Here is a 12,283-nt window from a genome sequence, read left to right as displayed (position 1 = left end):
CCTCTCTGACACGACAAGTAGTGTCTGCAGGTGTAAAGGGATGTTGGCGCACGGTGTTTGTTGCCACATAGCCTGCCGAGTGTACTTGTTGTCCAGTCTGTCATCAATCGTTAGTGGGGATCGTAGAGTAGTGAATGACGCACGCTGATTGGCTACATGTCACTGTCCTTGTGTACTTTTCCCCTGCACGATTGATCATTGTAGTAATTGTATGGATAGAGCCTAACGCACGCTGATTGGCTGCAGGTCCGGCCATTTATACCATCCATACTTGCACTAGCTGTGATTCGGTTGCAAATGTTTTGAATCCATACACAAACCCCATCTTTCAAATGCAATCAATGCTCGTTTTCATACATCAAGCTCGTTTTCCATTCTTGGAATATTCAAAGGGAACGACCAAAGACTAGTCTAAACGAGAACGACTACTCGTTACGTTCATAGCCACATGGCAACCACGACCTCCCTCTATGAGCAATGCTTCATATAAAAACAAACCGAGTAAAATGATCAAATCGTTCAATATGTATGCATCTAAAAGACCAATGCAACTAATCACTCGTCTTAAATTAGTCCGGTCCGTCTTAGACTGCGTCTAATTTAATTTATGTATCCAACTCAGGAACACAAGTCATCATCAGGAACAAGTAAATATTTCTTGGAAAAAACAACAATCACTGGAATTTGTACTGCATCTATTTTAGTGATGCCCCTTCTTAAAACTCGAGAAAAATCCGCCAAGTGATTTGTCCTTCTGCCCCTCCCCTCCGTTACCAACCTGTTCACATCATTACATTTCGTTCATACTACTTTTTATTTGATAATTGAAAAATAAAGGTGTATCTGTGTTCAAGATGTTCATACCTCTTTTGCTAAATGCTTTAATTTGTCTAGAATTTCAGTGAAGTTGGGTCTCAGTGTCGGGTCATGTCGCCAGCAACACTCGAGCAGTTCTGCCAGCTTGGGATGAGTCTGCTTCGGGATTGTAGGCCGTAAACCCTGCAGGTTTCGTTTAACGAAAATTGTTGGAAAACATATACTCTTGTTGAATAGATGCTTTAGTCCTGATTTGTTTTTCCATAATGAAAGTCCCATAAATTATTAAAAAAATAAAAAATGAACCCGTTTGTTCAAGATATAGATTTTGATCCTAGAGATCCTCTGTGTTACTTAAGAATCTTTTAACCATGTGAACAACGGTTGGTGATTTCAGTTAAACAAAGAGAGTTAAAAGATTACCTGTTGTACCACACCAACTGCTGCTTGTAATGGTGTTAAGTATGAATAGGGAACCTAAAAAATTGAGAAACATAATAAAAATGAGAACTAAAAATGTGAACACGTTTTACGTTAATTACAAAAATGTTGCCACGTTAATATACTGTAATGTTTAACACATCGGTGTTTATTTGTATTCGGCGATTAATACACTATATGTTCACATATAGTGTATTCACCTGTGATAACAATCTGTATTTGCTTTAATTACGAAAATGCCACTGCGTAAAGTTTGTTTTCATCAAATAGATCTGATAGATAAAAAGTACTTCTAAGTTTTAATGATTGTATATAAACTTGCTGGGGTGTTTAGGAAGTCACTAACTTCGCCTGTTAGAAGCTCCCATAGCACTATCGCGAAACTGAACACATCAGCTTTATGATCATACGGTTTGTGCTCGATAACCTTCAATTCATAACAACTGTTAATAAAACAAGCCCACAAATGAAAAACTTTATAAAAGATAAACGAGCAGGACGTCATGAACACAGTGATGTAATAACGGAGCATTCAAAATTCATAAACAGCGCATATGTAAAGTTATAAACATAGTCATACCTCGGGTGCCATCCACCTGTATGTTCCGGTTTCTGCCGTCATTACTCCAGATTCAGTCTGCACCCTTGCAACTCCGAAATCAGCAACTTTCACAACCTGTCCAATAAGATTAATTAAAACAAAAGGACGGCAATATAAAGAGAAAATAAGGTAACTCTTACGTCGTGCTCATCCATTAGAAGATTGGCGGTTTTCAAGTCTCTGTGGATAATATTGTTTTGATGCAGGTAACTCATGCCTTTGGATATATCGATTGCTATCTTCAGTAACAAAGGAAGCTTAAATGAACCATTTTGCTTGTGCAGAAAGTTATATATGCTCCCTTGTGCCATGAACTCTGATGAGAAAAAGAAACATTAGCGCTATTCTCACTAAATTAAATACAAAATAATAAAAATAATGATGATGACCTGTCACCTAGAAAAAAAATGTATGAATTCACAGTAATCTTGCATAATAAAATGCAAGTGATCAGGTCCCATTGAAAAGAGCCATATACCCTTTTCAGATATTATTTACATTTTTAACTAGGGGTGTGAACGGTTCGGTTCGGTTTAGTTTACGATTTTTTAAAACCGTCCAGTTTCGGTTTTTTCAGTTATAGCAACGGTTCGGTTCGGTTCGGTTTTTGGAAAATTACGTATGATTCAAAACTAAAAGGCATAATCCAGTATTTAAGAATCTTTCTTAGATGTTTACATTTAAGTTATTATATTTAACCTTTTTAATTAATATTGTTCACATAAACCTACCCTTCTAATCTATTTTTATGTTTCTCCAAAGTTTTTATCAAGACATTTTCTTATATAATACTTAGAAAATCATTTAACTTTTATGTAAAATTTTGTTATTTCTTGTAGGCAAGGGATAAATCATTTCAAAGATAAATAAACATGTTGATGTTTTTCTTATAAATACTTAACATTCAAGAATAAAATTAATATTAATAATTCCTAAATCAATATATAACAAACATTAAAAAATGATTTTTTAGGTTATCCGGTTTGATTTGGTTCGGTTTTCATAAAATACAAAACCAAACCATAAATTTCGGGTTGGTTTTTTTCAGTTTTTTTTTGGTTTTTTGTGCGGTTTGGTTATTTTGGTTCGGTTATTTCGGTTTTCTGCTCACCCCTATTTTTAACCATAACATTTTTTACGGATTTATCAATGTACAGTGTATAACATAACAGCAACAAAATTAAATGCAACTCAAAACATGTAAATTGAATATGGTTCAGTGATGTCATCACAAACTAGCCTCCGACTCAACTGCCAATATATGAGAAAGCCTTTAAAACTAATCTTGTTACCAGTTACTATGCAGAGTTTTGTAGGTTCTGTACATGCTCCAATAAATTGAACAACATTCTTATGTCTTATCTTCCTGCCAAGAAATGAAAAACAGAGAAAATATAAATAAATTGTCAACAAATCCAGAATCTTATGGCATTATAAATGAATAAAATTGGCAATTACTTGAATGATAAAATAAAATCAAACCTCATAATAAATACTTCCTGAGAGAATTCTCTTAGCATATCTGCATCTATTCGTTCTGGTTTAAGAACTTTAATAGCCACTTCTTGACTACAATATGTGCCTTTATACCTAATAAAAATACAAAATATTAAAGCCAAGATTTTTCTCAGGTCCGGAACTAAGTTTAGCTTTTGAGTTTCGACCACCTACAGATCGCCAAAGGTGCCAGATGCGACTTTATTTTCGAATTTCAGCAGCTTTGCATCAATTTCCCATACATCAGTTCCATCAGTAGGTATTTTTACATGATCATTTGACACCATGGGTTCACTTGATGTTGGAATATTTTTGCAACTAGTGGATGAAGATTTTTTGTCGTTATGAGCTTCCCCCTGCAGAGAAGATGTAAACTACTTAACTACATAAATGTTAATGTTGCAAAACACCACGGAATGTTGAAAAGTAACTACCTTAGCCTTCATTATCTCCTTTGCTATTGCATTTTTGAGCTGTTCCGTTTCCTAAAATTTGCCTAAACAAATCAGCACACAAATGTGTTTTGATATTCAAACATATTGCTCGAGAGTCGAGATGGATAAGATCGTACCTCGTGCGGCCATCCGTCAACAACAAAGACATCCAATGAGAAGCCATCAGCAGTGGAGAAAGCGTGTGCTTCTTGAATGTTTAATCCAGCCTCGGAAAGTAAAGAAGTCAACTGCAGAATTTTTGTATCAAATTTCAATATTATTGAACATAATACTGTAGTTTTAGTTATTGAAAAGACTGAGACTTTCAATACCTGACTCAGGAGTTTTGGTCTGTCGATCGTTGAAAAAGTGATCTCATGCATAGGCCTGTGTCAATCCGATTTTGAATGTACAATTAGCAGGTCATTGTTTTATAATAACTTAAAAAGACTCGTTACACAATTTGGTAAATAAGTTGACAAGCAGTAGGCAAAATCAGTAGAAAATAAATTGGTGAAATATCATCTTGAATAAATAAATACAAATCAGCAACAAAAGGCAAGTGAGTAGTGACATGATTATAAGAACAATTGCTTAAATTTACACCACTTGGTATGTAAGACCTATATGACGACGCTGTAATACATAACTCATAAAATCATACTATTTATGAAATTAGAGTTGTTCAATAAAAACTGAAAGCAGGGGTCAATGAAACCATAGTTGTCAATAGCGAATAGCGGACGATAGCGACAAGCTACCTATACGCTACGTAGCGATAGCGATCAAATAGAGGACGCTATTTCAGGTTTAGCGACACATGAGCGCTACGCTATTTACCGCTATTTGTCGCTACCAGCTATATAGCGACACATGAGCGCTACGCTACGCTATTTGCTATAGCGGGCGCTATGCTCGCTATTAACAACTATGAATGAAACATGCGGTTTAGTAATAATGTTTTAGACCAATAAGAAGTAGAAAGGGTCAAAGATAGCATATATGAATGGCACTTTAATAAATTGTGAACAATTAAACAATATGGTGTTACAAGCTCTATTGTTTCTTGAGTACTATAGCTGGTATTTGCAAGTTTGAAAAGTTCAAGAGTTAGAAACAGATTACCTAGAAGACACTGAAGTTGTATTCAGATCATCAGCGGTATAACCATCTGAATGTCTAGTGGCTTTACTTGCACGCTCTTCAAGATTTTGTGCTGAACCAAAAGATGGTGGGGGATGCAATCTAAAGAAAGCATAAATCAATGGAGAGATGGAGAATAGCACAAGGAAGAACAATAAGTTAGAAACGAAACCTAATGGAAATCTAGCATATATAAATAACAATGAGATCCATCTTTTCAGAAATCAAACAGCCTTTAAACTATCAAGTAAAAAGAGAAACAACCACAGAAATAAACAGTAAGGCAAACAAGAACACAAATATTTGTCTTGTAACGATACCCGCTTCTATTGTAAGTCGAAGTACTTTGAGCATCTTCTTTTATTGACAAATCCACACTGTCCACATCAGGTGTATTCCCATCTGAGGTAGGATGAACCTATATAAAATATTCCTTGCATAAGACAGAAGTAACAATATACATCAAAAGATAATCAAGAAAGCAACCTGCAAACTTTTAACACAGAAGTAACATTAAACTTATAACCACCCTTCACCAGAGTACTGTAAAACCACATACGTTTTCTTTGGCTATCATTTCACCAATTATAAACTCCCTAAAACTCAAAACAGAAGCCATAACAGATATAAAAACAAACTTCACACTTAAACTTTTACCTGCACTAATCTGACTTCAAATGCAGGTCTATTAACAGGGTCTTCAGCCATCTGCAAAACTCTTTTATGCGTGATCACATCCTCCGCTCTCTCCACGTTCACATCCAACGCATATCTGTCACCAACAACCACACACACTCTTCAAAAATCACTCACATCACATAAACAATAGGTTAAACAACATTCCGTACGCCACAATCACATCATTTAACAACACCAATTCGCAAAACCTAATTTCGCTTACTACTCATCCCTCGTTTCATTTCTAACAAAAACACAATCAAATTACATGTTGCATTGAAACAGATTGATAACCACAAGCTCTTCAAAAATCAGTCAACTCAGAGAAACATAAAACTAATAACATTACGTATGCCGCATCATTAAACAACACCAATTCGCAAAACCTGATATCACTTACTACTCATCACTTGTCTCATTTCTAATAAAAACACAATCAAATTACATATTACATAATAAACACTGAATTGAAACAGATTGATTAAACAAGTACACACATCAATAGTACCAACACTACTTACGTCTTGTCAATTCACAAAACCTAATTTCACTCACTACTTATCACTCGTCTCATTTCAACACGATCATATTACAAATTGCAAATTACAAATTAAACACTGAATTGAAACAGATTGATTAAACAAGTACACACATCGATTCACAAAACCTAATATCACTTGCTACATATCACTCGTCTCATTACTAACAAAATTATGATCAAATTACAAAATAAATACTGAATTGAAAGAGATTGAATACCTAGGAGGAAGGCGATTGAAGTGATTCCATAGCTGATCTTCGAAATCAGCCTGTTGAGTATCTTCATAATTCATATCGTACAATCGAGTGAGAACGTCGTTAAACACCTCCAGTTTCTGGCGTCGTTGTTTGCTCTTTTTCGGCGATTCCACCGCTCTGCTGCCGCAGCTTTCGTTGTCTTCCATCGCCATCGACGGTGTTGCCAGAATCGGAATTTTGCGGTGAGAGATCTGCTGGTTAAAAGTTTGTTATTAATTGAAGTAAGGTAACGGTTGTTGAGCGTGTGACCTAGCGGCGATACGGCGGAGCTAGTTGAGGTGGTGGGGCCCGCCCCGGTTTATGATTCGGATTCTCGTTTCTAGCTGACTAGTTTAATGCTTATCTTGGCATAAGGATTATGGACCACCTCAATTCGACTATAAATAAATGTGTTGGTTTTAAATTGGTAAATGGATTATGGACCACCTCAATTCGACTATAAATAAATGTGTTCGTTTTAAATTAGATTTTTTTAATGGCTCAGCGGAAAGCACCTTTAACGAAATACGTCCACCTTTCGAGTTCGATCCTTGGACCCCCCTAAGGTCCAGCCCCCCATTTCGAACAAACTACTCTGGGTGGAGTCGAACCCTGCATTTCTCACAGAAGAAATCACTTAGGGAAAACTCTTGACCACCCTACCAAAGTGGTAATGGCTTTTTATATATCTCTTTCATATTCTAAGACCATGTGTAGTGGTAAATGAAGATAATGCCTCATCTTTGGGCATGATCTGTTATGTGGTGGTCAAATCAGCAATGGGACATTTGTTTAAAATGGGTGTTATGGTATAATGCCCATCAAATGATTACTGAATTTTTTTTTAATTAAAAACTGATAGGGCGTTTTTTTGGGAAAAACGTCAAAAAAACCTCCACTACGGATAGTCTAAGATTTTATAAGCTATGTGGATTTTTATAGTAAGTTTTAAAATAGTGCATTATGTTTTAGAGATTTGTTTTTTTATGAATAAGAGGTTTATCGTGATGCTCTTTTAAGTTGACAGTTATTTTTAGATAATTTTAACATTGCGTAATAACTTTTTTTAATGTGAAATTTAAAAGAAAAGTAGATAAAACTAGGTCTAAAGGCGTTTTAGTTTCAAATTTGAATGGTTTGTTTCCATATTATAAGGAAGAAAAACGTAGCATTTTTAACATTTTTGGGTGAGTGGAGGCATCTTTCCCTACATTATTAGAAATTAAGAGTCTGTTTGGTAGTCTCTTAATAACCATTCAGATGCTACCTAATGGTTTAAAACCTTTGAATGAATAAGAGGTAACCTCAAGTCTGAATGGTCAAGAGGTAACATCTGAATGGTAAATCATGACATGTTACATTCTTCTACATTCTCATTGGTAAAATTCTTAATAGTTCCTTTAAGAGGTAGCCTCTTAATGACCATTCAGATGCTACCGAACAGCCCCTAAATTTATATGTTTCGAGAACCTTAAGAAAAAATAAAAAAGAAACCGTGATTGTTTTTGTTATCACGTTTCTCGCATTATTTAACATTCTCAAAATAATCATCCCCATGTATTTTATATCCAAACAGCTCACTTCTTTTGTCGTAATGCCTTATTTTCAAAAGAAATTCATTGTACTTGGTGGAGTATGTTGGACTGTATATTTATTCTCTCAATATATGTATATATTATTATCCAATTGTACTTGGTGGTATAAGTTTATTCACTATAATTCAAAAGTATGATGATCTAATCAATGACCTTTTCTGGCTCTAGTGATATTTTTAAATATAACAAATATTTTGCTTTAAATACGCATAGGCGTAGAAAAAATACGTATTAATAAAGTCCCAATGTGGTAATATATGTATATATTTAATGACTGTTCTTTTCTATACCAAATGTTATGAAAGAAACTATCGGTATTGTATTTTACAAAAACTACAAGACTAACAATCCAAGGGAGGTTCAAACGATAAAATAAATATGAATCATTTGAGCTAATTTTATCCCGTGAATTATAGTTTAATGCAAGTTCTTTTTACGGCAAATTTGTTTTATTCATGTCATCACTAAGACTTGAACCCAAGACATCCTCCTTATAATCTTAGGTGTTTAAAGGTTTTGCATTTACTAATGGAACACCTTGTTACTCTTGATGAGAGTTGATATCTTCTTTCCTTATTACTCTTTCACACTATAAATCGCAATCCTTTTCTCTTAATTTATATATACTAGTAATCCATGACCCATCTCATATTTCCATACATCTTAGCCTAAACTAGAAAAGTAACCCGCGCGCGTTGCGCTGCGGGCAACGAAATTGACGTGCAAGCCAGTTGTGTTTAAGCTTATCATAATTCGTTATCAAAATCCGAGTAACAACTATAACTACAACGTTATATAAATAATTGTGTACACTAATACACACAGGTTGATAATACGATGTCGGGTTCCTTGGAACCCGGTCTTGGCACGTTTTTTTTTCTGTTGGAATCAAAAGGTGACACACTGCCTCTTGGCTGCATACTATGGAGTATGCCATCGAAGGTTATTGTTTAGAATAGCCAACTCTCTCAACTATAGCCTTTTGTACGATCCTGAGATTCATCCTGTAATTCAAAGTAGTGTGTTTATAAATAGTTGAAACCAAACAAATCATCTTTATGGGTTGGTCAGCCGGCAGGATATCTATACGGTACCATCCACGATTTAAGGTTGGTTTGGCAGGTACGACTGACCCAACAAACCCAACCGTTTTCCTCTGCCAGTTTTTTTCCAAAAAAAAGTAAAAACTTTTTTTTTTTTTGCAAAAGATGGAAAAACTTTTGTTAAAAGTAAAAAAGTCAAAGGGTTTAAAATGCAAAAGATTAAAATCTTTGGGTTAAAAGTGAAAATGCAAATTTTTTTACCCAACCATTTGCCATATTCCAAAACCTTAGTTATGCAAAAGATTAAAATCTTAGGTATGGATAGGCTATAGTTTATGCACAAGGTAAAAGATATGTAGTATGAAAGAAAACATACCACATGTTTGAGCAACTTTTTCCCCCTACAAGCTCGCGTCTCTCGTCTGCCACATTTACTATATAAAGTGTGATGTTTTCTCCGGGTAATTGAGATCAACGACAGTAGAGATTGTTGTCAACAGCTGCGGTGGCAAGAGATCAATATTCTATCAATAAATATTTGTTTAAATCAAAACAAAATATAATAATATGTACTAATAAAAATACTTTAATCTGGTTCAATGCAAAAAGCTTTAGGCCACTAATATCTAAAACCTTCACAGTTGCCGATACATCATCCTACAAAACCTATAAAAATTAAAAAAGTCACTAATAGTCTAATATCACTTGATCAATGATCAATCAACAAATTTTTTTAGTTAACCTATTTTTTCATGTATCAAATCCCTAAAATAGAAGAAAAGATTATTAAAGAAATCATCTCAAACCTTGCACATCTGGTTGCTAATCAAGAAAGTTACAACACACAAATATTAATTAATTCAAGGCAGCTTCACCATTAGACCAATAAAAAGCCAGATGGCCATCAAAGTCTATAAATGGGTTTAGATATAACAACAACAACAAAGTGTACTTGTGAAACAAAGTGTGTTGTTACTTCAAATTGAAAGTAAAAAAAATAAACTGGTCAACATACCTGGTGATTTTTTTATATTATGAGCAACATCTGTGTGCTAAATATGATATATAAATTCTTCAAACATCAGACTTTTTATAATTCTCACGTCTGGCACCTTGGCTTTCGAGACCTATACGCAGCTCTCGCTTATTGAAACCAGGCTTGACAGGTTTCTTTTCTTCAATATCTAAGAACATGTATTGATTTTAGATGATAACAAAAAAAATAAATAAATAAATAAATCAAAACCAGCCACTTGATTTCAAAAGCCAAACCATAAACATCATCCATTCAAATAGACCCATTTCTTATCTCAAATTCTAATATAAATTTCAGATTAATGCATCAAAAAAGTTAGATAGAAAAAGCTTTGCAATCTCATGAACATAATTTAAATCGACAAAAACTAAATAGAAACCCTTCAAGATCCTTCTCTAGTGGAAAACATACAGTAAATACAATCTTAAGAAAACAAAGTACCTAAGCTTTTATGGCAAAAGTCTTGGAAATAATTGAACATCCAACTCTACTTCTAATATTAAATGGAATAAGGTCTAAACTCTCTTTCATATATGAAGGCAAGATATATAGTGGAGAGTTTTATAACTAAGGTTGTATATAGGACTTCCCATAATAAAAGTTGCTTTCAAAGTAGTATATATGGCCAAACGTTTATTCATACAATCTCACATCACATCAAGCAATATTCTTTTCTGCATAATAATAAATAATAAGAGCAATATTATCTGAAATCAACTAAAAGCAGGTGATATTATTTCTTACATGTCCATATGACGTGCAGATGCCAACAACAACCTTCCAATCCCACAAATTCGGAATCACAACCAGATTCCTCTGCTGATCTATGAATCAAAAATATAGATAGAATACATATACAAATGTGCTTATACTTTGTTATTTAGAACCCTTCTCTTCTCAATGTGGTGTATTGAGTATTATAACAGAGTTCAACAAAATGAGCAAACCAATTAACTGAATAAGTAATTTGAAATCGAAAGGTAGTTCAATTAAGGTACCTAACTGAATAAGTAATTTGAAATCGAAAGGTAGTTCGATTAAGGTACCTTGCCGCGTATTAGAATATAAACTGAGGCAACAATTTTGGTTAGCAGAGGGCGATGGTTACGAAATGGTCACGGTGTCTGTCAATGTGGTCGGAATGGAATTAGGGTCTAACATAAGCAACGTGATATCCGCATCAAGATCAGCAGCTACAAATTCAGCCTAGGTGTTAGCCGCACCGGCTTTCGCCAACTATCGGAGGATAGTAATAAGTTTCTTAAACATGGTATGGTCTCGTTGAGCAACAGCTAGAGGAGCAGGACTATGGGAATACTTGGAATAATCATCCATTAATTCTTTATGTTCTTAATTTTACCAAGTAACATAAATAATTCACCAATTTTCTATACACCATCAGAAATTCAAAATCCTTAATTGTCAAAAGCTAATAAAACCCAAATTTGAATAAAACTCTAAACAACTATTTAACTAAATTACAGCATCAACATGTTTAGAACTCAATGAAGGCAGTAGATCCATGTTGCTATATGAGATTTTGAATTTAATATGTGAATTTAAACAAAGACAAGAAGAAATAGAGCAAGAAGCTACCTGAATTGATGCAAACAGTTGATTAAGAAAGATAATGTTCATGTTGTGAATGAATCATCTTGCTAGTGTAGTTGTTGTTACCAACAAAACCCTAGACACCACTTGGATTACGGCGGTTAACCGCCAGTGCGATGACCCGACTTCGCATCGGGCAGCCTCCATCGCCGGTTGACGGTGACTTCCTGATCTCGCTTTGTCTTCTCCCTTTTTCTCTGTTCTCTTCCTCTGTCTTCTTTGAAAGTGGGGAATGAAAAGACGTGTGTGTACCAAATAAGCTCATACACCAATAAAGGATGTTGTACAACCACACAATTCAAAAAAAACCAAATAAGCACAACTTACAACTCTTATTGCACAAGAATGTTGAAAATTAGAGTATATATAAATGGTTTAGTAAAGAATTTAAATACTAATATCCAAGATATCAATATCTACTTTTTTATTAACATATTTTACGCAACATTGTACTTAAATAAGTATAAAAATAACAACGATGGCCCTTCGCCACATAAATGAGTAATCCTATTAGACTTTTGACTTGACTTTAAACTTTAGAAACGAGAGAATCTATAGGCTATAAATAACGAAACATTAATTAATTATTTATTTGGTTACTTTAGAAACAA

General features: G+C 34.3%; 1 protein-coding gene and 1 long non-coding RNA gene across 3 annotated transcripts; both read right to left on the bottom strand.

Moving 5' to 3' along the window:
• Nucleotides 1-481: 481 nt before the first annotated feature.
• Nucleotides 482-6,832, bottom strand: LOC110915496 (serine/threonine-protein kinase STY17). 2 transcript variants are annotated; one of them, XR_002579002.2, is made up of 16 exons: nt 6,370-6,832; nt 5,590-5,704; nt 5,253-5,350; nt 4,915-5,034; nt 4,122-4,176; nt 3,927-4,037; nt 3,790-3,840; nt 3,530-3,711; nt 3,341-3,448; nt 3,151-3,224; nt 1,999-2,174; nt 1,838-1,933; nt 1,604-1,700; nt 1,240-1,293; nt 865-999; nt 482-778 (listed from the first exon to the last, which is right to left on the bottom strand). XR_002579002.2 is itself a non-coding variant. In XM_022160210.2 (16 exons), the coding sequence occupies exons 1-16, from the start codon at nt 6,558-6,560 to the stop codon at nt 701-703; spliced, it is 1,725 nt and encodes a 574-aa protein (XP_022015902.1). In that variant the 5' UTR covers nt 6,561-6,832; the 3' UTR covers nt 482-700. The 2 variants fall into 2 exon arrangements, 1 of the variants encoding a protein (XP_022015902.1); XM_022160210.2 differs by having other exon boundaries at nt 1,604-1,684.
• Nucleotides 6,833-8,703: 1,871 nt separating this feature from the next.
• LOC110915497 lies at nt 8,704-11,920 on the bottom strand. The gene is made up of 4 exons (XR_002579003.2): nt 10,806-11,920; nt 10,041-10,209; nt 9,402-9,525; nt 8,704-8,986 (listed from the first exon to the last, which is right to left on the bottom strand). It is a non-coding gene; the product is annotated as an uncharacterized LOC110915497 (long non-coding RNA).
• Between the last annotated feature and the right edge of the window lie 363 nt (nt 11,921-12,283).

This window comes from Helianthus annuus, chromosome 16 (assembly GCF_002127325.2).
Source record: "Helianthus annuus cultivar XRQ/B chromosome 16, HanXRQr2.0-SUNRISE, whole genome shotgun sequence".
NCBI lineage: Eukaryota > Viridiplantae > Streptophyta > Magnoliopsida > Asterales > Asteraceae > Helianthus > Helianthus annuus.
Note: the sequence above shows the minus strand (reverse complement) of the source record. Positions and strands in the feature narration are given on the sequence as shown.